The 27,415-nt window shown below is 36.5% G+C and overlaps 3 protein-coding genes across 7 annotated transcripts; all 3 read right to left on the bottom strand.

The window, feature by feature from the left end:
* Positions 1 to 815: 815 nt before the first annotated feature.
* Positions 816 to 9,541, bottom strand: LOC113690587 (ABC transporter D family member 2, chloroplastic-like). Of its 2 annotated transcripts, none has more exons than XM_027208565.2 (9): positions 8,596 to 9,541; positions 8,351 to 8,418; positions 6,961 to 7,287; positions 6,618 to 6,782; positions 5,521 to 5,749; positions 3,436 to 3,677; positions 3,014 to 3,338; positions 1,395 to 1,666; positions 816 to 1,265 (listed from the first exon to the last, which is right to left on the bottom strand). In XM_027208565.2, exons 1-9 carry the CDS (start codon positions 9,122 to 9,124, stop codon positions 1,080 to 1,082), a joined length of 2,343 nt encoding a protein of 780 aa, XP_027064366.1. In that variant the 5' UTR covers positions 9,125 to 9,541; the 3' UTR covers positions 816 to 1,079. The 2 variants fall into 2 exon arrangements, with proteins under 2 accessions (XP_027064366.1, XP_027064367.1); XM_027208566.2 differs by having other exon boundaries at positions 8,351 to 8,413.
* Positions 9,542 to 9,929: 388 nt separating this feature from the next.
* LOC113690588 (zinc finger CCCH domain-containing protein 8) lies at positions 9,930 to 19,720 on the bottom strand. 4 transcript variants are annotated; one of them, XM_027208570.2, is made up of 13 exons: positions 19,367 to 19,720; positions 19,152 to 19,288; positions 16,906 to 17,153; positions 15,559 to 15,618; positions 15,393 to 15,470; positions 15,250 to 15,309; positions 14,943 to 15,152; positions 12,720 to 12,757; positions 12,549 to 12,595; positions 12,318 to 12,457; positions 12,056 to 12,109; positions 11,272 to 11,415; positions 9,930 to 10,229 (listed from the first exon to the last, which is right to left on the bottom strand). In XM_027208570.2, exons 1-13 carry the CDS (start codon positions 19,528 to 19,530, stop codon positions 10,041 to 10,043), a joined length of 1,569 nt encoding a protein of 522 aa, XP_027064371.1. In that variant the 5' UTR covers positions 19,531 to 19,720; the 3' UTR covers positions 9,930 to 10,040. The 4 variants fall into 4 exon arrangements, with proteins under 4 accessions (XP_027064371.1, XP_027064368.1, XP_027064370.1 ...); XM_027208567.2 differs by having other exon boundaries at positions 19,152 to 19,720; XM_027208569.2 differs by having other exon boundaries at positions 12,318 to 12,421; positions 19,152 to 19,720.
* A 5,065-nt stretch (positions 19,721 to 24,785) lies between these two features.
* Positions 24,786 to 27,055, bottom strand: LOC113689913 (uncharacterized). Its single transcript, XM_027207717.2, has 2 exons — positions 26,676 to 27,055; positions 24,786 to 25,128 (listed from the first exon to the last, which is right to left on the bottom strand). Exons 1-2 carry the CDS (start codon positions 26,874 to 26,876, stop codon positions 24,946 to 24,948), a joined length of 384 nt encoding a protein of 127 aa, XP_027063518.1. The 5' UTR covers positions 26,877 to 27,055; the 3' UTR covers positions 24,786 to 24,945.
* Between the last annotated feature and the right edge of the window lie 360 nt (positions 27,056 to 27,415).

The raw sequence follows: 27,415 nt of genomic DNA, 5'->3' as shown, positions 1-27,415 counted from the left end.
ATACAGTTGCAATGCATCATTTGTACATAATTAAGAGAGACACACACAAAAATAATAATGTTATATAATTAAGCCCCAAGTGATTGGAATAAGTATTTATTTAACGCACTTTGAACTACTCTGCTAGCCTAGGCCACTTTAATTAAACACACACACAATAATGTTTGATTGCTGGTCAAACACGGAGGCCCCCTTTTCTCGCATCCATTCAACTGTTAATATGGCAGCAAAACAGCTAATCTACAGGAGGCGGAGGAGGAGGAGGAGAACCATTTGTTTCCATTACAAAACAAATGGTGCCGTCACCTTTACGATCACTGCTTTCCTTAAATTATTACTCATTAATCAAGCTTAAATTAATTTAGTTACGAGTATTAATTCATTAATATTGGAGGCCGGAGCATCAAATCATTCATGTCTACTTTGTAAGTTGTACCATCGTCACTGCCAAAGCTCCCCACTCACTGCATAAATTTCAGAGTCTAAATATTCCCTTCTTGACAGATCCGGTGCAATGCATACTACTACTTGTACATTGCCTGTGGATCGGCGCAAACCTCAATAATACTTTGAAAACAACACAAGTAACCCCTTCGCTTTCTTCTCTTTCGGCCCCCCCCCCCCGCCCCGCGGCCCTGCTTCTTCATTGTTAACTAATGGATTTTTTTTTTTTAACCATCCTAATTAGAAAAAAATTGTTCAAAACGTGTCCGGACAGCAGATGATTTGGACTAATAATATTTTTTAAAAAAAAAATTGTAACATTTTTCGTGATGTGATGTATATGAAATAAAAAGATGATTGCAAAGATAGAATGAAAAATGTGACTGCAATGCAATCAAATATATATATTTTTTTTCAAGGAGGTACACTGCTAGTATTTAGTGTAATAGTTAATGAGTTAACATACTCGTACCATACACATGACCTGTATGTATGTACTGATTGTAATAATCGAATTGTAGCGTTTTGAGTTGTACCATCGCGGGTTACAACCAAAAAAAAAAAAAAAACATGGCGCTTCATATCGGTAATCGACCATCTCATGCATCCACATAGGCGGTTTGGACGGCGTAGCTCTACTGCTTTGACAAATTATACACCCTCTCTGGATTAATTGGTTCAATGTTCCAGTTGCGCTGGATGCTCAATGGTTCTGCCGTGGATATATGCAAGACCCTTGTGTGGTAATTGTACAGCGTCCTCCGATGCCCGATGCTTACGTATGTGATACCGGCAGCTCCAATTTTCCGATATAAATTAGCCTGCAAGCAGAAGAATAAATCCAAAACGCAACGCATTAGATGAGTGTGCAGATTGCAACTTGTTTTTCAGATCTTCCTCTAGTCATTTAACCGGAGGCCTCCAAACAAAGACTATGAGCAGTAAAGTACCTCATTTGCTTCATCCAATGCACTCGTAGCCTCGTCCAATAGAGCCAAGTATGGCTTTGAGAGCAGCAGGCGTGCAAATGCAAGGCGTTGCTGCTCACCCAGTGAAAGGACACTAGACCACTCATTTACGGAATCCAGACTGTTGCAACGTGATAATAGATACCCAAGTCCAACATCTTCAACAACTCGTCTTAAATCATCATTTGTAGGAGGTGAGGGCCTCATGCTCTGGCGGTTGATGATCGGGGTACGAATTAGGAATGGCAGCATAGCTATGCAATCAAACAAATTATCTCAGTGGAATTCCAAATGCTCTTTTGTCGAGACCACTGAGCAGCATGCCATGTCGACATTAAGATAGCCCATGAAGAATTTGTTTCATAAACACACACATATTGGGATCTACCAGATACACAATGAGAGAAAGGAAAGCTTAACCAATATGACACGTAACTATAGCTAAGTCACTAATAAAAAGAAGGAAAAGCAAGGGAGGTGGAAGCAGGTTCACCAAAACAGTTACAAAAGGATGAGTAAGCAAGTCTTGATCGACGACAGTCCATCACCATATAAGTATGCTGGGAAACAATGAGTAGCAACGCTTCAGTTCCAGAAAACTAAATGAGGATGCTGTAAATTGCACAAACCCACAATTCCTTGCCCTAGTTTTTATGTTCCATCTATTATAAAATGATATATGTGCCTAGTCCCCGTGCAGACTTGGTCAACAAAGCTCCAATCCACTCAAAGTTGTGCCGTAAAAATGCTACATTGAAACAACTTCTAAAAGTGCATTTCCTACATATACACATGGCTGGATGCGGCCACTTTTCACACTACCCTCTCTGCCTTTTTCAACTACCTAATGTATATAACCTATCATTCCCCAGTTAACAAGCTATTGCCCGAGATTTTGCCATTACCCTGATGCCAACAAAAGCACTTCAAACATGGCCTGTCTTCACGCCAATCTCACCCACTTCTCATCTGAGAGTTAAACCATGCATGCAGCTTTACTATTTACAAATGAAATGTCACTCCTGAAGGTCCGCTTGCAATACAGGAAGCGAGGAACTTCCTAGTTCAATGCTTTAAAGAGCAAGCTTATTCCTTCATTTATTTAACCTCAAACTCTAAAAGCTACAGCAAGGCTTTTTTATGTAAATTTTCAGAAAAATATAACCATCTTCCCTTGATGTAGCTATGTAAAACTTTACTCCAATCGCCCGGATATGGTTGACTTTGAGCCTTCTAACATTAACTTCAGGAATTGCAAAACACAAAGAGTTGTTCCAATTTCTAGAAATGATCAACTGTAAGGGAAAATTCTTATAATAGAAACTAAAGCATGTGGCAAAAATGCTAAAAAAAGCAGCACAAATCAAGCTGTGGATGACACAAAAGTCCCTGCTTCCATACATTATGAAGTAAAATCTGGGTGTGAATAGGGATTTTAGAAACTTATCCAGCCACCATTTTTTGACATCATATGCACAATAAAAACACGACAAGATTGAGGCAAATCGAGAGGCAAAATAAGGTACTCCATAATCCAGTTTCCATACACAATAGTTCTCAAAGATTTGGGGCAAGAAATCAGCAGCACTAATACATGTTACCTGTTGATTTAGGAGCATCCAATGCAGAAGTTGGATCTTCAGTCCAGGTAGGATAAAGTAATTGCTGACGAAGTGTTCCTAGCACCATATATGGTTTTTGGGGAAGGAAGAATAGACTTCTAGTGCTCCCCTGTCTAAGGCTGTGCAGATTTCCATCTGTCTCATGTGTAGAAGCTACTACACAGGAAGCTAGCTCTTGAGAAATGGATGACTGAGGATCTCTAGCATCCTTTACGTAGAATGTGATTTTTCCATGACCACTGTTCCAAAGGCCAGCTAGAGCTCTCAACAACGATGTTTTGCCACTTCCACTTGGTCCTGCTACCTGTTAAGTAAGAGGGATACATTATTGATTATCACATTCCATAGAATCTTACCAAACTAACATATGAGTGAAAGAGAAGATACAGAGGGAATCCAACCAGCAAATGATCATTCTCACATATCTCAACCGACAAGTCCCTTATAAGTGTCGTTCCACTCATTGGCGTTTGAAGGGTCAAGTGCTCAACGTCAAGTAGTTTTACAGACTTGTCAAGGGAAAAAGATCCATTAGTCTCCAAGGTCTCCATTGCACTTATACTGCAGAAATTAATCAGGATTATCTCCATGGATTCAGATCGACCTTTTATATTCTGGCTATCCAGGACATCATCAAATTCACCTGTACCATTCCAAGATCTAAAGTCTTCAAACATAAGAACTGCAGGCAATTCCAGACAAAATCACAGAGATCTAACTACAACATTTTAAGTACCATATTCCATGACAAGATAATTTCTGCTGGAGAGACATATAGCTACATACACACGTCATTTGGTTAGTTTATGTTGCCAGCATTACTATATTGTCATCACTTCACAAACTGTAAAATTTTCAGGTTGCTAATTTGCAGAAAAGTTATGGTTGCCCTTTGAGGTTTTGAGAAAGTTTAGGCTGCCATCTGCAAAGTGGCATACTTAATTTTTTTGGCCTTCCATTCCTCCAAATGCATTTTTCCTTTGGGTTTCATCTGAAAATTTGAAGAAGTCCACCAATTGAATCAGATTATCACAACTAGTACACATCCAGAAATGATGACAAAGTAAAAAAATAACCATGTATGACCATTATCAGTGAATTGCTCATTTCATTAGTACAGTATCTACAAAATTGTATTGAAACAAGTGGGATGATAAATCCATATCAACAATCCTATATAATCTGGAACCTGTTGGTCAGAGTGCACAAAGTCTAACCAATAGAAAAGTACATGATTTGAGGTAAATAGAAAAACCAAAGAAAATCAATTATGTGCAATATATGTGCACTATCATTTTGCTCCTTGGACAATTTTTTTAAAATATCACAACACTAACCAAATACTAAAAAGATCTCAGCCATAGTTCCAAAAAAAGAAACACAGAACATCAGTCCCACAAGCTATCTTTTGTTTCTCAGAGATGAGTATCACATTCCTGCATTCAAGAGAAGCATTTCAAATGTCTTTACCCAATCATTAACTAATAAAGGCATGGTAGATTTTCAGATTTACTTATTTCTTGTAGTCCTCTAATATAAATGTGAACCAAGTTACATTACATTATTGGTGCAGAAAAACAGTAGGAAACCCTGCACAACCACACAAATTTGGTAGCTGATGAAGAGAAATGACAATAATTTGGTTGAAGGACAGCTTTTTAGCAGAAAAACCCAAGAGAGCTGAATGTAGTCTTTCAGAATTAAACTTTGGGAAAACTGCTCCAGTATAAACAGATGATTTAGAGGGCAGCAAAACCTTAAGAGTTGGCCCAGACTGATCAAGAAAACCTTAATAAAGCATATGCCTAGCACATTTACATTCCTAGTAAATCAGTTTTAAACAACTACTGCAGTATTTTAGGAAAACAAAAACAATAGCAAAAGTTGATGATGCTGCTGAATTAGTTGATTCTTCAAAAATCAGACAAATCAAAACACAAATGCAGATCAAGGAACTCTTGAGACAGTTAACATCTCAGAGAGCTCCGGACAGCAGGATGGCACTCTAAGGGAGGATATACAAAGTTTAAAGGTGTTGTTTCAAATGTGCTCTTTTTGTTTAGTTATTGAAGATAGGAATGAAATTAGTGAGCAAATCAGCTCTTATGCCTTAGGCATACGTATGGATGAGAAATGGATGAATCCTCAGAGTCATTGAACACAAGTTGTTTAGCTTTGTTTGAGCCTTTGCTCTCTACTGTAAAGCTCTTACCATCAATAAAATTCTCTTAATGTTTTGGGGGGAAAAAAAAGGAAGACAAATCAACCCTTTAAGCCAGAACCAATCATTTTCAAATTGTCATTGATGTCTTCATACCTATTAATGAATATTCAAGAGAAAACAATTGTAGAGCTTCTATTTCTTGATGGCGCTATATAATTTTAAGAGTTATCAGTCCTGCATGCATGGTTTTGTGAAAAGAAATAAGAGGATGTTGCCCAAACAAGTAAGACCATATGTTGTCCAGCAAGAGGAGACGGGATACCTAATCGATCAATGATGGCTGAAAAGGCACTGATAGCTTGAAACTGGTACACAATGAGGGAGAAATCTCCAAGAATATGATTGAAGGCTGATACAGATTGATTTATAACCCCAAACTCAATTTTACCAGAGAAATACATAGGTGCTACAACTGCAACAGGGAGAACCTGTATGAGAATCCGGTAGCCATTGGTGAAGAACTCCAGATTTCTGGAAGATATCAGTAGTTGCTGTAAAACGAAAATGAACATGAGACAAGGAATCATGAGAACATATTCAATGATATATAAACAGAAAAATATGACCAAGAAAAGAACACAAACATGACTGGTACAGAGAAGATGACATCAAAAATTCATAAAGTTAGGTGGCTTTCGCTCTTTGTTTAGGATGCTATTCCGTCATTCAAAAGTATAAAGAACTCCTCCTAGGTATGTTTGTCAGTTGACAGGTGACCTAGGCATCGTTGGTTCAAAAGGACTATAGCACTAAAAATTGATTACACAAAAGAAAATGTTCTAAGCTTCAGATTTTGTTGCAACAGCATAAACCTCTCTGTTCTAAGGAGGATCAGAAAGCAATCACAAAGAAATCCTGCAACATGATTAGCAATTGTCAGAAAGAATAAGCTCATCAAACTCCATTTGTAGTTTGGAAAGAATAAGCTGCCTGTTGCCTGAGCTTATCAACGGAATTGTCAGAAAGCTATGAGGCACCAAATCGTGTAGATAGAAAAGATTAGCAATTAAGCTCATCAAAAGCAATTATGTGAAAATGGTGGCAGATTTTAAGCCAGAGCCTTTTCAAGGTGATCATAGGCACGTGACAATTATTGGCTTAAGTAATCCAGAAATATGCTTTAGTGGTAATGCATGTTGCAACTTGATTTTCAGTCTGTAGCAATGGCATGTTAATCATGCCAAATATCATTATTTGATTGGATTATCAGATCAATATAAATTCTCATTCATGTGAGCAATATAGGCAATGTTATGTATAGACATATTAACTGCAAATACATGTGGCAATCTGGCTGTCAATCACACATTGTTCTAAAGATCTGTGAGCTATAAAAGAGAAACTCAGATGTTTCCATACAGTTAGATTTTCAAATGCGCTTCTAAAACGTTGTAACAGCAGCTGCATCTCATTCCCCTCTCCACCATAAAATGCAATTGATTCAGCATTTTCTCGTACACGTACAAGTCCGTAGCGAAAATCTGCCTCCTTTTTCTCTTGCAGGAAATTCAAGGTCACCAAGTCCTGAAATTAATGCAAACTTTCATATCATCAGAAACAAAAAGGACATTATCTCCCAGAATAGATACATTAAACAAAGTGCGGAGACAAAAGTTACAAATATATCATGTGTGGGCGTGTGTTCAAACGACTATAAGAAGAAGAAGACAAAGGTGAAATTTCGAAGATTAAAAAAAAATACCTTTCCCAGGAAAATACTTATGGCTGTTCCAGCAACAGAGTAGACAAGAAGAACAGCAAAAAGTGGCGGATATATGCCATATAAGATGTTGCTGAAAGAAATCAAGTCTACTGCAGCATTGAAGAGTGTCAATGAAAAAGAAAGAGCTGTTCCTGTGAAGGAACTTAAGTCATCAACGATCCTTTGGTCTGGGTTGTCGAGTATTGACTGAGATTGTATTTTATAAAATGTCTGATTCTTCAGATATCGTTCCATATAATAGCTAGTCATCCAAGACCTCCATCTTAGTGAAAGTGTATCTCTTGCATAATCTCGCAAAACAAAAAACTGCAAAATAACTTTGTGAGTATGAGAGTATGAATGCTCAACAGGAACAGAAATATTATAGCTGTTACTGCATCTACAGATCTCATTTTTTTTAGTATTTTGTATCCTTCAAACTGTTTTTGAAATAATTATAGTGAAACTGTGATACCATATTGAAGATCTACTTATTCAACATAAAAGACATAATCAATTTAATGAACTAAAATAAAATACCTTATTGTTGGCTGCATAACTAAAAGAAAATAAAATTGCGGTGATCAAAGCTCATTAGGGTTAATACTTGTATCTGTGTTAATCCACGAATTAGTACTGTGGATAACGGGAGCACAACATTCAATCAACATGTGAAACATCACAAGGATTTTAAAAACTAGATCCAAAATAGTAAAAGGTCTTTATTCCTTCCTTTTTCACAGTTCCACCCCTTTTGGCTTCCCCTTGCCCACAATTTCACGCCTACCCTGCCCTTCTGAAAGAAAATAAATAAGAGAAGCTAGTAACCTTCGAAAAGGTAGTCATATTAAGAATTAAATTCATCCTAGGAAGTTATTTACGTACCTCTATTTTATTTATCCATAGCTTTGGTCCAACATCATAGTTAACAAAACTAAGCCACCATCTCACCTTATGATCCTATACCAGTAAGTGTTGAAACGCCACTTTCAAATAAAATCACAACACTCCTACATCAAGCACACATAGAGGTGTTATGATCACTAGTATATTGCCAAGAAAAGTAAGTTTAAGGTCCAATGTAACTTGTTCCCCCAGCTTTGGATATCTGAGAAGTACTGTGTCCATAATTGTGTTATCACTGCAAGTATTTGTACAGGTAGCACGAAAGAATGATAGCTAGCTTGTGAGTGCCTTTTTTTTTTTTCCTTTTTCCCATTGTTGGTTAGTGTGTCAACCTTCCTGAGATATTGCAAAATATTTTCATTAATTATTTTAAAGAAAAAGGAAAAGAAAAGCAAAGATTGTAAAGTAAAGATGGCTCACGGAGGATAGAGCCTAATTTTAGAAAGAAACAACAAATACCTAAAGAAAGTGGAGCCATGCTCACCGGAATTCCACCCGCAAAACCAGCGAGGTAATATAGCAATTGCTTGGTAAACTGCTCCTGATCCTTGTCTTGCAGCACCGATTAAACAATGAAAACAAAAGGAATTCAGACACAAAATGAGATGAGCTACGAGAAAGAAGAAGAAAGCGACAACTGTAAGGATATATAGTACGCAGTAGTAGTGATTGTGAAGAAAGGTTTTTTTTTTTTTTTTTGGGGAGGGAGGGTGGAATGGGTAGTCGTACTGGCAAGAGCGTTATAGAAGTCACGGCCGAGGAAGTTGAAACCAACACTGATACCGGTGGTTCCAAGGGTGAGAGCAAAAACAGCCAGCAGCCTCCATCTGGCCTGCACTTTGTCATCGGAGGAGTACCAATAAGGAGCAGCAACTTTCCAGAACCTCCGGGCAAGGGTTTGCAGTCTTGGCTGGGAGGAAGGAGGAGGAGAGGAATCCGGGGGAGGGGATTGTCGTGCAGCGGCGGTTGCGAAAGATTTGGAGTTTTTCCTGTGACGCAAGGAAACTGGCGACATGGGCAGATGCTTGAGAAAGAGAGGTGGAGGAGGAGGAGGGAAGGGGAAGAGGTAGGGTGGACAAGGACGGCGAAATGTGTGGTTAAGTGTAGTAGAGGCGGCATTCACAATCATGGGTGGCCCATTCTTCTTCTTCTTCTTCTTGGGTTTGCAGCATTTGCTGCTGCTGCTGCTGCTGCAGAAGAATTGAAGGGATTGGGTTTGAAATGGTAGCTGCAGTAGCACGTGACCCTGTTGAACCATTTTTTTTTTCGGCAAGGCGGAAAAAACCCTTGCTTGCTCCTCCTGAGCCGGAGATGACCAGTAGTATATGTTAGTTAGTGTGTTGCTATTTCTCTATTTTTCGGTTTAGGAGTGGAAAGGTAAGGCAAGGTAGGCAGTCCAGCCGGCTACCGGCGTTTTCTCTCATACAACAACCTGTGCTTGGTACTGCTAATAATCAAGCCGCCATGTTAGGCACCATACTCATATCTCAAAGGAAATCAAGAAGCAGCAGCCAGCAGGCAGTAGAGGACGCACCAGCCAATTATGTTCCCAGCACCTATCCAAAACACAGTTAGGCCACCCCAATCATGCCACGACAATACACAACCGTCCTCATGTCTTCTTTTTTTTTTTTCTCTCAAGGATTCATTCTCATGTCTACCTCCCTGCTCAGTTTGATATCCTTTCCTTTATTTGTGGATCCAAACGTAACGTGACCATTAGTTAGTAGCGTGCAAAATCGAAAATTTCAATTTAGCTCGGTAATTCAGGATTCGGAATGGATATTGATTTTTTCAATTTCGAATTATGCAAAATCAGGTCGGTAATTCAGGATTCGGAATGGAAATTGAATTTTTCAATTTCGAATTATGCAAAATCGGTTCGAAATCAATAATGAAGCTTTTGAAATCGGAATTTTCAATTTCGAAATTGATATTTGATTTCAAATTCATTTTATTTTGAAAAATAAACGGACGTGAAAATGCCAAATACTTTAGCAGCAAGTCTTTCTGAGTTACAAAGAGAAATGGCTCTACACACAAACAGAGCTACAGCCCGCAAATCAATAATGTCCAATATTTCCATATACGATCCATCAACTGTTTACACACAATAGCTAGCTCCAAACGTTCCCAAGCAACAAAAAATAGGTAAAACCAACATCAGCCTAGGACTACTGTTTTTCTCCGCCGGTTTCAGGCCCGCTTGAGCCCTCCTCTGCTTCTCCCCCAGTAGGCGACCACGTCCCTTGCGCCGTTGTTCCCATAGCCAATACCTCTCCAGGAGGTGGATGGTCAAACCTGCAAGTCGCACCATACTTGCATGTTCCAGTCTTCATATAATATGGGCAGTGAATGGCACCCTGAACAGATTCAACACACAAATAAAATTTCCTTTAAATTTAAAAAAAAAAAAAAAAATAGAGGTCACCTCTTTCACCAATTCAACAAAGCATTTCCCACCCTTAAATATGACATTGAGTTATAATGCCAAAGAAACTTCCATGAACGACCAACTGGCCCCTTTCAAAGCATTACAAAGGCCAACAATGTTCACACCCAAATTTGGCAAACTTTTGATACTAAAACAGAGAACATTAGCTTTCCTTCACCGGAAAAGGTTGAAATTTCAAGGTTTGAAAACCAAACCCAATGCACTGATAACCATTTCTGACGATCCAACCAATAGGTACGCCTCCAAACCTCTTTCTACCTTATTCTTTCTGTTTACTCAACCCTGTTCCCTCTCTGTTTCCTTTCTTAGCCAGCTGTCCTCATTTTCTTTTACTTTGCCACTTCCTACAACTCTGTCTTCCTGCCACCAGCCACACCGCTCCCAAGACGAGCTACAATCTCCATGGCATTTTACACCCCTTAAACAATGCTTTTTTTAGCTTCAAAACATTGGCAGATGCTCATTTTGATATGCGAATATTAATTTCATATGTTCCTTGTCTTGACAAGTAGCATGTCCTAAATCGTACCCAAGGCCCCCAAAGAGTTCTTGGTTTACATCGGCTCATAGCAAATGAGCATCCTAAATCATAATATTAAAACTAAAAAACATGTAAATGCTGACAAAATGAGATGCAAATTGATATCATCTCATATAAAAGGCAGATTGGCCAAACGGTAACACCAACATAATTTATGAAAGGCAGCCGCCCATCATCTTAAACACTTCTCCAACCCCAGCTAACCAACCACCACCGAGGTACTGTAGTGCAGAAATAGATTACCCTGTATGCTAAGTAGCAAAAAATATATATATATTTGCTTTCACAAACCATTCCATGCCTAGCAATGAGACCTAAAATGTCAGCTAATCAAAATCCTCAGATGAGGATGTACAAGAAGAGGAAAGTGCGAAAATAAACATGCATTGACATATAAAAGATAAGGTACCTCTCTCCTGGGTAAGCCTGCACGAGTGAGCTTAACATTTTCCTGCTGAGTTTCCTTTCCTGATATTATGGGAGCTGAACGATCAATAGGATGATGAAATTTGCATCTTTGACCAAATTTGCACTCCCCAGTTTTCATATAGAACTACAACAGCAAAGGACACATTCAAGAAACACATACACACGTGTGAGAGAGAGAGAGGTTCATTTAGCTAGTAAACAAATTCATTCATTCACATAATGCAACAACTAAATAAAAGTAGCAGTCTAGTGTCAACTAGTTTTATCTACACATGTTTAACAATCTCACTCGGTCAAAATTAGAGAGAGGCCAAGAGGCATCTATCCAGAGAGGTGGATTTAGCTGGTAAACGAATTTATTCATTCACAAAATGCGAGAACTGAAAAAAAAAAAGGAGGTAGAAGTTTAACATCAATTGGTTTCATCTACAAAATTTTAACCACCTCACTTGGTCAACAATTAGAGAAAGGCCAAGGGGCATCTATCCACAATGAAATTTCCTCTAGCTCTCATCGGAGCAACATACAGTTTAGAACAGTCTTATATTTCTGAAAGGAGAAAATGAACATAAGTAAAGATAATTTTGGAGTGGAGAAAGCTATTTTTTAGCAAAATGAAGACCATGCTTCCATCCAAGTCAAGAAAACAAGGTCTGCAGCTCATAAGCAAAGGAAAATCCTAAGTAGCCAATACATGTGGTTTGCCGGAAATCATATTCCTAGGACATTTAAGTTAAATTCTTGAAAATCAAGGTAATACAGACATCACACGCAGCCTCTCCAGGTCGTTGTGGGTAGATAGCAGCGGCCAATCCAACCTGCAATAATAGAAATTTAACTTTTCTTAGTAGAGTGAAGTTTATGGTATTCCAGCTAGACGTACAAGGACTTATATGGGGGAAGACAAAGGCAAGAAAAGCAAGGGTTTAGTCCATCTTACATATACATCACATGAAACACAAGTCTGCCAAAACATGTATTAGATATTGTACAAAGAGCTGTAAGCATAAATAATCTCTATCTCACCGTTGTCTGTGTCAGCCTTGGGTCAAAAGTCTGCAGGATAGATGCAGCTGGATTAACAATTCCGATGCTTAAATTTGGTGCAGGAGAGGCTATATACGCTGCACCTATAGCAGCAGCAGGGGGGTTGATTGCTGAAATTCCTAAAAGATTAATTCTCTAGCATTGTGTTGACGAAAAAACAAAAATGCACTAAACAATATTTAATAACACATCTTATGAGAAACAGTTTACCATTTCTATCTGGGTGATTGTACCGACATGTTTGACCATACTTGCAGCTGACTCATGATGCAAGGAAAAAAAATGAAAACAATCAGAAAAATCATCCCTTCTAACAGAATTTGAAAAGGAAATGAAGAAAGAAGAAAGTGGTTCCAGCTTTTCATAGCCTGCTAAACTCACCTGCCAGTTTTCAGGTAGAATGGACAATCAACTTCTCCCTGCCAGAGAGAAAAATGTCTAAGCAGGATATAAAACTCAGAGCCCAGATTTCAAATATGGCCACCGAATCCCAGAAGCGAAAGTTATAATATACATTAAAATTTTATCTAGCATTTGTTGGAGTTTGACAGGGAAGTTCAACTGTTCATGAACAGCACTATATCAAGCCACAATGTCAGGAGCTTCATGCTACCACAATGACCCTTTTTTTTTTCTTTTTTTGATGTCCAGAGTTTTGAATGAGTAACCAAGAGCCAAAAGTAGAAAAGGAGTTATAAAGCCTCCGTTAAATAGGGCATCTGCTACTTTTATATATTCAACAATCTAACACATAATTTCAATTTTGACCGTTAGATTTCATATGAAAATGGTTGTGTGAAAATGGAGCAAGTATATAATGATAGTCTTGTTTTAAGCATATATCTAGTATTCCAATGCATGTTCTCCAACCCCAAAAGGCATATGAAAATCCAAATGTGTTTAGTCACATAGTCAACAATGTAATTCCATTGTTAGAAATCCAGTTAAACCATATCAAACACGTACCTCATCTGTCTTTCAAAATTTAGCTTGAATATTACAAACTTCCGAATCTAACACAAGTAATAACTAAGAATTTTCAGTACAAGGTTGGAAGGTCATGACTTTGGAAATTAAGGGAAAAGATGATGTTAAAAAAAAAAGAAAAAAAGATTGAGCAAATGACACAGATTCGTGACTGAAGATGATAACATGTTGAGAATACAATTAGACACAATACTAGGGATGCATTAACTTTGAATTGGAGTTCAAAGAAGATTAAACTATCCTCTGGGACCCACATAGGAAAGTTACCATCAATCTATGGGCTAATTCTCCAAACCTCATTGATTTTCTGGGTAGGAATGCTTAGAGAGACAGGTTTGTTTTGTGTTCTAGGACAAAACTGCTAGAGGATGATTTGAATAACCTCTTTTCTGATAAAAGCAGATAAAGAAGCTATAGGTAAATTCACCACAGCAGATTCAGTTTAGGAAGGCAAAATTGACTACAAACCAATGACATTAACAAGCTGATGACAATGACATGAAAAGTAATATATGAACAGTATAAAAATGGTAATCGGATATTGTACACCGTAAACACAACTTAGACTTGTCTATTTGTAGTTAGCCCTTTTATAACAGGGTTTAATCAGACTAATCAGGAGAAACAAACACATAAAAAGAAGGAAGAAAAAAACAGTGATTCCAAATGGCAGGAATCCATTATTGGAGCAACCAATTATTGAGAAATTCTCCTTAGTAAAGCCTTTATTTGAAAACAGGCATTCAGGTGACAAAATTGCATTTCAAATAAAATGCCACCTCATGTTTGCTTGGATTTCATAATATGGGTGAATCCCTATTAAACTTGTTATCCCAGGTGAATGGATAAAATTAATTTGCTTTGGTTGTTTGGAAATATTTGTACTGCGATAAAGGCTGGATGGTATCATTATGCAAAATGCATATGTTGCCTCTTATCTTTATCAAGTCCATTAATATCATTTTTTATTTGCAAGATCTATTACTCAAAAGAAGACTATTGTGGATTGGATTAAATTAAAACTCGTCGGGTAACTAAGCACTCCTGATCCAGTTCAAGAGAGAGAGAGAGAGAGAGAGATAGAGAGAAAGCGGGATGTTATTTGGATAATGAAGGTGAGCTAGCAATTTACCGCTTACAATGTACTCCAACCCAACCACTCCAAACTAATGACGTGTGCCCATTGCTATACCCCTGTTTGACAAGTATTAATTAACTAGGAAGAAATATTTTATGACTTACCAAGTCCTAAAGGCTTACACCCATCAGTCACTAATTCCACCTCATAACCAGGCAAATTATTTGTATCTTTCATGATTAGAAAATAAAAAATTCAGATATCAGACTTCATAAATTCCCAAAAAAGGAATTTACTGCGGTCTAGTGCAATGTATGATTAGCGTAAGGTATTACCACTCTAATATGCAAAAGCAAAATTCCCATAAGAAATGGCTCCCTTCATAGAATTCATATATGAGCTAAAGATAAGAAAGCATATGTTAAAGTATGCTCAGCATAAGGTATTACCACTCTAATATGCAAAAGCAAAATTCCCATAAGAAATGGGTCCCTTCATAGAATCCATATATGAGCTAAACATAAGAAAGCATATATTACCAATCTAATAGGCAGTCCTTTCGTATTATGCATCATTGCTGGAGTAACGGGTGGCTTCACTGCCTTGAAATCTCCACTTGTTTCATTAGTAGATAATTTGCTCTGCTCACCAAAGCTATTTTCTTGTCCAGCTGTTGATATCTGTAGATCTTTTGGGTGATGAAATTTGCAGGTTGCACCAAATTTACATTGTCCAGTCTTCATATAGAACTGCTTGAATTTCAGATCAACTTAGTCATGAGCATATAAACTGATATATAACTAAAAAAGCAAAAAAGAATCCTCAATAAGTAAACCTATATCATACCGCACATGGAGGTTCAGATGGCCTCTCAGGCAATACAGCAGAATTGGTCTCCAATGCAACCTAGGTACCAATAATAATACAAAACAGTGAAACAGCATGTTAACTCAGAGGAACACATAATTGCCAATTTCAGCAGAGCCTACCAAAGGAGTTATTTTCTCTATTGGGTGGTTAAATTTGCACCTCGTTCCAAATTTGCATCTTTGTGTCTTCATAAAAAACTGGTACATGAGGAATAAAAGAAATGATCAGTCAACTATGGACTACAGTCATTTTTAAGCTACTAAACAACACAAAACTTTTGCTTACCGGACAATCTGGCTCTCCTGGTCTCTCTGGTAAGGGTTCACTTGTATCAACAAGTGGGACCTACATAAGTTCATGGTAGATGTTCCTCAATTTTGCAGGCAAACCATTATTAAAAATCAAAGGTGGGAGTACAACCAAACTAAAGTAGGAAGCAGAAAACAGAAATTGTGATACAAATCCAATTCATTATAACTAAAATAGTCGCAAACTTTTGAAGAGAAGAGATTAAATGTCTAAAAGCTTGAAATGCACAACCAATGAAAGGCGTCAGCCAAATTTTAAATGCATGCCAATCTGATAAGGAGAAAAGCACCTGAAATATTAAGAAATACCAGAATCGAACCGTCAATAGTTTCATCCAGAAATTTCAATGGCAAAATTCAACCAACCAGAAACACTAAAGCAAGACACCAGATATAAAAGCAACATCATGTATATAGTAATTTAAAACTCCAATAGTAGACCTAGATTCAAGTTACTGCCAGACTATCACAAAAACTTTCCCTCAACAAAGATGTGAATTTTATGCAATCAACTTGTCATAACATGTAATAAGAACCCAGCAGACTTTGACTGTTAAATACCAGAATAAATTATTTCAATCTTCATATTCTATGCTAGTTACAAATACACTTCCAAACCCACAACTAATTGCATTTTTCAAATATGCTGCCTGAATCGTTCAGCAATTCTAACTTATCATGTATTAACAGGTGGTGCCGCCAAAGCACATAACAAAAAAGTCAGCTGATTTTTAAGAGGTATACAACTAAAATGACACTGTTGAGCTCATAAAATGAAGTGCCTAGGTGTGTGCGCGCGCACTGAATGTTTCTATGAGAGATGACCAAGTTCCAGCATCACATGTTCATATGCAAAGGCAGACAAGAACTGCACGCAATTGAACAATGAAAAAGAAAACGAAAAAAAAAAGTCAAAATTGCTAATGAGAAGTCAAGACACCTAGAAAATACTGATAAGATTTATGACCATATAATGATGGAAGTAGTTATCTAGTAGTCTTAAAAGGTAAAGATGCTAAAAACAAATGAACCAAAAGAAGGGTTGAACAAAAGTTACTAGCATGTGCAGTTACACGGTTTCACTGCATGATGCAACTCAAGGTAAAAATCCATAGATTGGTCTACCTACCACTAAAGCAACTTAAGTTAGGAATATCATAGAGTTCACCAGAACAGAATCTACAGGACACCACTTATATTTACTACGTTAATAAGGTATGTAGGCTCTGCCAGCTGAACATAGAATAATAATCATAATATCTAGTAATATAGTAAATAATGCACGAGCTCACTAGTAGGATAGATAATAGCAGTAAACCATCACCTCTTTCCAATCTGGGATTCCACCCTCTGGAACCCAAATAGGATGGTCAAATTTGCAGCTATCTCCATATTTACAGGTTCTTGTAAGCATATAATAGGCACAGTCCTTCTCTCCAGGTCTCTGGGGATAAATGGGCAAATTGCCTGCACTCTCGAATCTAGGGCGCTTGGCTAAAGGGTTGGTGGAAAACCAAGCTTCGGTTTGCCCAATTGGGTTATGGGCACCAAAAACAGTCTGATGATAGAGTGCTATGATAGATCATAGACATATAGAAAAAGAAAAGGAAAAGACACATCAAGATATACCTTAATGTATTAGCATAGTTTACATGTTTCAAAAGGGCTAGCAAAACAGAAAATCCAGAAAGAGAAAATAAGATGAATATTACAATGTACAATCGTTGCAATTATGAAGACTAGCTAAATATGAAATTACATGTTTTAGTGACCAATATTACATCATACATATAGAACTTATATCTCATCTTTGACGTGCCAAGAACAGGAATCATGGCTGGGTAAGAAAAGAAACAACAGATGAAGCAAAAGTAAGTGATAAATGACTCAGTTCTTATGAAGAAGTGGACAAAAGAAGATAAGCACAACCAGAAAGCCAGGCATTCCTCGTGGCTACTTAGCCAAACGCTCCTTTCCTACCAAACTGGAGGGAATTGGCGGAGATAAAGAGTAAGATTATGAGTCATCACATCTGATATGTGGAGGCAAATTGATTCCTTCTTTCTGCCACTGACAAGTTAAGCACTCTCAGATTGATGGAATCAAAGAAAAGGAAAGGAAAGGAACAGGAAGGATTAGATGGTCTGTAGGATATGTAAAAGAATGGTATGGAAATAAAGGGAGTGACAAGATAAAGCTATAAGACTCAAGTTTCATTTTACCCAAAAGTGGATAGACTCGAAGAGATAGAAAACCATTTTAATGAGTACCCTAAATTATATAGAGTTTTTAATAATTGTTCCCTTTCCTATCTGTCCTCTTACACAAAAATTGTCTTTTCCTATCACATTTACCCCAACATGTTAGATAAATACTTCTTTTATTCACTCCCCTTTCCTTTCTTTTCGTTTCCTTCCATCCAAACAGCATCGAATTATTTTCTCCCTTCCCTTCAACTTCCTCCAAGTAAGAAGAAGATAAACATTTCATTCCATATTCTCTGCTTTCTTGAGCCAAAGATACTGTAAGACCACAGACTCTAATAGGAAATCCCTCACAAGCCCCCTGGTTTTGTTGATTTATGTACAAGGCTAGGCCTATATGGCCCGTAATAATCTATTGAAAAAGGCACAAGTCCTGTCAAAACTTAAAGACAGTTTTTTAACAGAAAAAACTATTTTCCAAACATCATTTCAAGAAATAGATACTTGATCCACCAAGAAAAATTGTATTGATCAAGCTGAGCTTAGCATGATGCAACTACCGTCATAGGATGACTCACTCAAGTTTCTATCAATATAAGGACCTCAAGGAAAAGGCTTCAACCATAAGAGCACTGTGCAAGTAGATGCTACTTCAGCTTCAACGTTAAATTTCATGGCACAACGCCTCAAGACACCGGAAATAATCAGCAAATTTAAAGTTGTACGTAAGATTGAGATTCTCTGACCAACTATTCATCAAATTCACTTCAGCCAGGTGGTTTGATATTCACCAGTTGACTAGGAGTTATTTGGATGGGCAAAAGCATACAATGATCATGAGATCTGGATAGCAGTTAGCAAGTAAGACATCAACGAGATAACTAGTTTCCATCACCCAAAAAAATGATGAAACCAAAATTCAAGTAAACGTCACTTATTAATAGAGTTTCATCTTCACATTAAAGGAGCAATCACAGAATGTGCACGAGTGAAAAGACCTTAAAGGACTTGCTCCTTAGCTAAACCATACTCTCTGAAATTGCATCCACAGACCTCACTTGTGAATAATTCAGAATCCCACAGGGGAAAAAAAAAAGGAAAAGTGTTTAGCAATCATTTGGCAGAACTATGTCAAGACCGTTCTTCTTCATGTTTGGAACAACCATTTAAATAACCGTGGACTAAGCATCATACTGGAGAAATGATCGAAAAGAAAAAAGCAGTGGCTTTGATTGAAAGTCAACCCAAAAGAAATGAAGCTTAATGGGTGAGAAATGGCCGTAGGTGGTAATGCAGCAATGAGTAGTTGAATGATAGGCTAGGGAAAAATGGAGGGAGTAAATAAATCGGGGGAGAAAGCCCTTACCTTGGGAGGAGGAACGTTTTAAAGTAGCCAGAAGAAAAGGGTCAGCAACGTCAACACCGGGAGGGCCAGGCCAGGAAGAAGAAGAAGAAGCGGGCTTCGAGGTTGTGGTGGGAGAAACGGCGTCGAGACCTGGAATTCTAAACGAATAACTGTCGGAGTGGCTGAAGAGGCGGGCCGCTGACGAGGAGAAGAGCGGGTCGGAGGAAGTTAGGTACCTGGAAGAGCCCAGCAATGATGAGGCGTCGGAGGAGGATAGGAATGAGTCTGCAACCATGGATCTTGAGCTGTTAGTATTATACAGATTAGCTGCTGCTGCTGCTGCTTCTCCCCCTCCACCGTAGTTACTGCTAAAGTTAAACCTGTACATCTGATTCGCCATTCAAATAAGCTTGTACAGAAGAAGAACTCAATTATTATTAAAGCCCTAACTACTCAAAAACACTGGTGGGGGACTCTCCTCTCCGCCAGTCTACAGTCCCCTCCACTGCCCAGAAAATACATATAGTATATACATACAATAGACACTCGACGGTACCAGGTTAAAAAACGAGGTCTCCGTGTGACTTGTACTTTCGCCGAGTACGTACATTTACTTATTTTATGCTTATCCAATATTTCTCTATCCTATCTGTCAACTAATCTACCGTATTATAGGGTTCGATTGAGATAAGATGGAATTACTCATTTTTAAATGAGAAAATCGTTAACGAAGTTCTTCACAGTTTGTAAAATAATTTTTTTCATCCCTTACTTTTAAAAATATAATTTTACATTCCTTACAAATTTATATTAATCAAATTTAGTTCCTACTTAAGTTTCTGACTAATTTTTTATCAAAATTCACCATGTACTTTGCACTTGATTATTTTTGAATAGCAAAATTGTTAAATCAAAATTGATATAATCTGATCTATAGTCCCTCATATTTTACAAAAAAAAAATTTTTCATCCTTCACATTTCAGAAATTAAATTTTTTTGCCTTTCACATTTTACAAAATAATTTTTTCATTCCTAATTGATCATGTGTACGAGTAGGTTTTTTCTAAACCCTTATATATATATATATTTTTTTTTTTCACCTGAATAGTATGAATAATATGTAATATATCTCTATTTAATTTTACCTATTCAGACTAAATCAAATAGATATGTATATGATTTTAAAAAAATTGTTAGTTTTTCATTCATATTCATTTTCTTTTACTCAAAAATTAAAAACAAATAAGATATTTAATCCTAAACATTATTGAGTATTTATATCGAATCAAATTTAGATAGAAAAAATAAACAAATGAAAAGTAAGACAAAAGGAAATAAGTATTTAGCACTTTCAAATTTTAAAACAATCACAAAACAAGAACTTCAATTGTTGATCTTAAAGGTGGTGAGTAGAAACTTTAGATTTAAACTGCAATTTGTTAGCATGACTATAGAATTCAAATTAGAATCCATTAATTAGATGGTCTTATTATAAAACTCAATAAATGAATTATTAGCAAAAGAGAAAATGCCACAAATATTGAATAGGTTCACATAGTAAAATTAAATCGATATATACATAGGTTTAAAACAAAATTATTAGCAATTAGCCTATTTAGGTGAAATCAAATAGAGACACATTAAATGCTATTCATAATTTTCAGGTGAAATCAAATAAATATATACATGAATTTTTAAAAAAATTATTCATACATATAATCAATGAATGATCAAATGTGAAATGTAAGGGATTATAAATCTGATTATGTAAAATTTGATTTGACAATTTTGTATCCCAAAAATGATCACATACTAGGCATGTGGTGGATTCCGATCAAAAGTTACTCGAAAACTAAAGTAGGGACCAAATTTGACTAATATGAATTTATAAGGAATATAAAATTACACTTTTAAAAATGAAGGGCGAAAAAAGTCATTTTACAAAATGTGAGAAACATCTTGAATGATTTTTTCTTTTCAAATTATTAATGTTGGGTTGAATTATTCTCGGATTAATAATTCAAGTTATTTTGTGTTTGATTGGTTGTAAATTGGATATGGATAGCCCATATTGGAAAATAATCCTATCCTATGTTTGGTTGGAGATTTGATGAAATAATATTACTATATTAATTACTAAAGTACTCTTTCATTTGTAGGATCATTAAAATAAAATAATTTAATAATTTGAAACTTTAAAATTCTAAAGTAGATCAAGATTTTGATATATAAACAGTTGGATTCACTCAAGCCCAACGTATTAAGGCCCTTAAAAGTAGATTTTAATATAGTTTTTTGAATCTAATTAGAATTAAATTGAATAAAAAATCAAATCAATATAAAAGATTTTTCTTTGAGTTGAGTTTGAACTTATTGAAACCCTCATTTGTAAAATCCAATTGACAAGGTTATGTATTTATATAGAATTTGATTGAGAAATTATGATTTGTAAAGGCAATTTAGTTCAAGGGTAATATAATCCTTTTATTGTGATGTAAGTAGGGGCAAATTAGTCAAAAACTTTTAAATTAATTAATAGGGGTACATTTGTCAAAAAATTTAAAATAATGAACAGGGGCAAATTAGTCAAAAAATTTAATATAATTAGTAAGGGCAAATAAGTCCATTTATTATCATATTATTATGTGAGATTATGGTTATATAATATCCAGTTTGAATTTGTATCATTCACAAGTGCAAACTAGTCCAAGTAGTGGCAAATTAGTCAAAAAAACTTTAAATTAAGGGTAAAATGCATTAAACCCCCTTGTGGTTTGGGTTATTATCATAAAGCCTTCTCATTGTTTAAAAACTCCCATATAAACTCCTTATACTTTGGACTTCTTTGGAAAATGGATGGAAATCATCCAAATTGACGGAAAGTGTACTACACACGCTTGACAAGCGAGTGTGATAACAATACATCAAGGGTAATGTAATAATTTTATATTTTCTTTTCTTTTCTTTTTTTCCTTGTTCTTTCTTCTGAACTATTTGGAGTAGAAAAACTGAAGCAAAATCAACACCAAACTTTGTTAATCTTACTTTTTTTTTCTTCTTTCCTTCCTCTTTTTTCTTAACTTTTTTTCATTTTTTCTCCTTTCCCTTCTGGTGCAACTACAAGTAGAAACCCAAAGCTCCATGACCTCTGATAAACCCTCTCAAATCGGACTTGAATTTCTCTCACCAACTCAAAATCTCCCTTAAACATACAATTCACTTGATTCTTGAAGCCAGAGACACCACCATCTCATAGCTTTCAGGTGATCCCTTTCCCCTTCGTCCTCATCCACTGCCACCACCAATTTCGCTTCGCCGCTGTTGCCATCGGCACTACTGTTTAGATTTCTTGGTATGGGTCACATCGCCAAGTCCGTCAACGACCACAAGACCAGTCTAGATCTCATTTCAATAGACAATCTGCCCCAAGCCATCCACCATTGCAGACGTCTCTCCAACTCCGATGCATGGCTTGAAGCTCCATATTGCCCACCAAGGTGTTCTCGGAGCTTTCAGCGAAACCACTGTCGGCAAAGTTTATATGAACATGCGAAGTGGGTTATCGGGTGTAATTCTTAATGTGTAGACATTTTTGATCCAGTGATTTTCGTGAAAAAAATTTCATGGGTTTTAGTTGAATTTTGATTTCTCATTGCCCAAATCTAATACAAGTTGACTTTAATTTGAGCGGTTTCTGCTTAATTTAGTATTGAGATTCTTGGCGTTGACATTAATTTGATCTGATCCATTTTAGTATGAAGGAAGAAAAGAAAAGGAAAAGGAAGAAAAATGCAAAAAAAAAAAAAAAAAAAGACCTGGTACAAATGATTGATGGTTGAACCTAGAGATGATGACAATGGAAAAGGCATCAGTGTTTGCAGCGTGAAGGTAGGCAGGTTGGAGTAGATGACTGTTTGGAAAAGATGAAATCTTTTTAAAAATTCAATTTAGCCCCTTAGTTTACTTTTTGTTCTCAAATGAATTAAGAAATTTAGTAAAATAACAGCTAATCCTGAATTAACTATTGGTACATTTTGAAAACGGGGTTAGCATTGGAATTTTACATCTTTCCGTCAATTTGGATGATTTCCATCCATTTTCCAAAGAAGTCCAAAGTACAAAGAGTTTATATGGGGGTTTTTAAACAATGAGGAGGTTTTATGACAATAATCCAAACCACAATGGGGTTTAATATATTTTACCCTTAAATTAATTAGTAGGGGCAAATTAGTCCATTCATATTATATTATCATGTGAGGATAAGGTTATACAATTATAAAAGTATAAATTTATATTATTTGTAAGAATAAATTAGTCTAAAATTTCATTATCCTATATTTTAATCATCCCATAATGACTAATACCACCTCCCCATAGGACTATTTTATTCCATGAATTGAGAATTAATTCACTTAGTTGGAATGTGTGGTCCTATGAATCAAATGCAACTAACTAAACATGAAATAACATAAGATTATTAATCTAATCTTATATTATTCCATGAACCATACGGACCTAAAGAAGTTTAATGCATACTAGAGATGTAAATTAATTAAGTTACTTAAATCGGATTTGCGACTAGCTTGGTCAAAGCCTCAAAGGTTCGATTCGAATTCGGTCATAAATTTGATGTATACTAAAGGTGTAAATTAATCAAACTACTTGATTTGAGTTTGCGAATAGTTTGGTCAAAAGGTCGATTCCAATTCGGTCATACCGAATTCAAATTGAGTTCAAATTACTTAATAGAATAATTAGATTAAACTAAAACTTTGAGTACCCATCGAACCGTATTATGTAATGTATTTATAATATAATTTTTAATTATTTATTAAAAAATTATGAAATTTACTAAAAAACTAAGTTTGAAAACTCGCTTAAGCTCAATTAAACTTGATTGAGCTTATTATAAAGTTTGGTGCTTAAATTTAAAATTAGACAATATAACATACATATAAGTCAGTTAATGTATATATTTTGACATATAAATCCATTATACATAACATACATACTTATATGTCAAAATATATCAATATATATCAGAAATATTAAATATAAAAAAACATATCAGAAGATTCAAATAGAAGAATGATGAAAGCCGTAATTCTTCTAGTTTCTCCCTTCATCCACAGTTACAATAGTCTCTACCGTTCTAATCTCCACTCCACCTCTACGATTGGCCTCTCTAATCTCCAACTTCTACCCCTAGTCTTCAATCTACATCTCTACAAAGCATACATTGGTAGTTTCATTGACAAAACATGCATTTTGCATCTTCCACTAGCTTAATCTTTACTTGAACCATCCACCATCACTTCTTGGTCTATTTTCTGTTTTCCTATAAGTTCTCGCTCGATTCATGAGACAAATCAATTTGTTTACTTCTATTTGGATCCAAATGTCATATTCTATTCAAATTTGGTTATTGTGAACAAAGGGAATGGACAACTATTAGTACGAACAAATTGAGATGACTATGGAAAAGTTCCAACCTTCTAAGCTTATCCTTTTACCACTGGTTTTCTCTGTGATTTTCTCAAAGCAGCTACCGATATAGAAGACGAGCCCGTCCTTTTCATAATAGTGCAAATGTATACAGGCTAATATTTTTCCTTGTACCATCTAATATTTGCCCTTTTTATAAAGAACAAATGTATATAAGCCAAGCTCCAGCCTCGGCGATCCCATTATGATAAAAACCAGTAAACCAGAAGCCACCGTTATATAGTACATAATAGTGCTCTACAATGATAGTGAAAAGGGAGGGGGAAAAAAGGGCTGGGTACAAAAATCTGCCAACAGCAGTCTCATTATCTACTCCTGTTCCTTGCTAACTTCAGCTGCGCTTTGCTCCGGGACAGGTTGCATTCTCACATATGGGTTTCTAGTCAACGTTTCCCCTCTCAGAGCAGCAACATACCTGTCATTTGTATCCTCTTTCCTCTGCAACTCCCCAAGGAATTCTCCCAGCCTCTCTTTGTTCACTTTCCCCATCATCTAATTTGACAAGTACAAGCAAACAAAAGTTTGATCAGTAATCCTCACCCTAAGAATGAGTGACTTGAAAACATTCGTGCAAACAGATCCACAATCCAACAAGAAATCCAAGAAAAACTACCCAATAGCAATTCAACAAGTGTAAATACCTTAAGAACCATAAAATCCTAATAAGACAGCATTGTCCTTTCTTCGGTAACTGAAATCAGCCAACTAAATATATCAACAAATACTCTCATAGTTTTATGCTTAGAATAACTAAAGTTGTTAGGATGATCTTCACTTCACACACACCTGAAATGTTGGTACATCTGTTTAAAGATGTATTTCACTTCATAGTTTTATGCTTAGAATATATATATATACATACATATATATATTGTACTGGACAGAGCTAGTACATCTATTTAAAGATGTCATAGGATAAAAGCAGGATGGTTTCTGGTTTTTTCTTATTGTTTTTCAATTGAGCTCCTAACTTGGGAAGACTGTGGAAAGACAAAAAGGAAAACGCTTCTCAAGGATGATGCTCCTTCAATAGTTAGTTAATGTAGCAGGGAGGAGAAAAATTTTATAGAACAGGGGTAAGAAATTACTAAAAGTCTTTGCCATCCCCAGATGTTCTTATACTACATCCATGGATGGTTCCTCGTGTAAATTAATTTAAAAAAATTAGAAGAATAAGGTTCAATATGAACTTCTGGCTTAAACTAAGCAGGCAATACAAGCTTCAACATCAATTAAGACAGGTCCGCATGCTATAAAACTCCTACATCTGCCAGTCACTAGCATGCTATTTTTCTTTCCTCTTCCTTTTGCGCTGCTTCTTGTTCTAATTGATTTATGACATTTTGCTTTTTCCAATTAGATATTTTCAAGTTGTTGATTACAGAGGTCACAGCAATTAATTGAACTCTCCAAACTGAACGTGGTGGATGCTTCTAAAACCTGAAGCCGATGTATATAGATGTACAGCATACATCTCAGGAAATTCTACAGTCGTCATCCTTACGAAGCATACAGCTACAATCACGAATAAACTGCTGACAAACCTCAATACTTTTTTTCGGTGTTACTTTCTCTGTATTTCTCAATGCAGCAAGCTAGAGTGGAGATTAATTTTTCCTTTGGCGGGTTGCGGGCATTGTTGGGGGGGGGGGAACTAACTGACGTAGCCTAGACGGGGAAAAAAAAGAGGCAGGAAATAGGCAAGGGTTTAATCTACAACGAGAGCCAGTAAAGCAATAGATCATGAGGAGACTCACAGCCAAGAAGAAATGGAAAAGTCAGGACAATATTTTACAGTAGTAAAATATAGAAGGAGAGTGGAAAAGAGATCAGAGGTAGCAGCAGTAAGCAAGAAAGGTCGAGGGAATGAAGTGAATAAAATAACTACTCGTCCCAGTAATGAAGCAATCAATTCATTGACACTAGTAGTCCCAGTATTGGAGCAATCAATTCATGGACACAGGTAATAATTGATTAGGTAGACAGAGATATTATAAACATACAAATAGATGCAGCAGAGACATTGCCATACGACTTACAAGGGAATCGGGGCGGGCATTTTGGCGGAGCTTGGCTTCCAACTCAGGAGAGCGGGAGTTGGTGAGCTGCATGACACAGAAGCCGACGACTCCCGGAACGACGCCGCAGACGGTGGCAAAAGCGACGAAGAAGGGCTTTGAGTCCCTAGTCTTGGTCACGATCCACCTCCAAGTCCGGCTCTTCTCCCACAGGAACGACATTCTCCAATTGCCAGCGATTCCTCTCTCTCTCTCCGTGAATCTATATGTAAACCAGCCGGTAAATCCAACCCTAGAACTACCTGCCACGGACACCGAGGAGGTTTTCTGGTTTTCTGCGACGAGACAACGACCACCACGACGCGGTAAATCGACCAAGCGTTAGGCCTCTACATTGAGTATTGACTATTGAGCATCCATCAACGGTTTCAGAACCAACTATCCATGGCCCATCGATCTTCAGTAGTCCATTTCCGTAGCCCAGCCCATACAGCCAGACCATTTCTTTGCCAAATTTTCCTCAATCCTTTGTTGTCAGAAGGCTTGACGAAATTATGGGTAGAAATAAAGGGTAACTTTTGTATATACGGACAGTGTATTGGATGATGCATGCCATGCATATAAAATATAAAATATAAATAAGAGTTAATATTATATATATTAACAGTATATATATTATTACAGTTGAATACATGACACATATATAAAATTTGAATTTCAAATTCAAATTTAAATTATGCATCATATATCTAATGATGAAT

The sequence above is a fragment of the Coffea arabica genome, chromosome 7e (genome assembly GCF_036785885.1).
Source record: "Coffea arabica cultivar ET-39 chromosome 7e, Coffea Arabica ET-39 HiFi, whole genome shotgun sequence".
Taxonomy (NCBI): domain Eukaryota; kingdom Viridiplantae; phylum Streptophyta; class Magnoliopsida; order Gentianales; family Rubiaceae; genus Coffea; species Coffea arabica.
The sequence above is the reverse complement of the archived record's forward strand: the minus strand, read 5'-3'. Positions and strand labels throughout refer to the sequence as shown.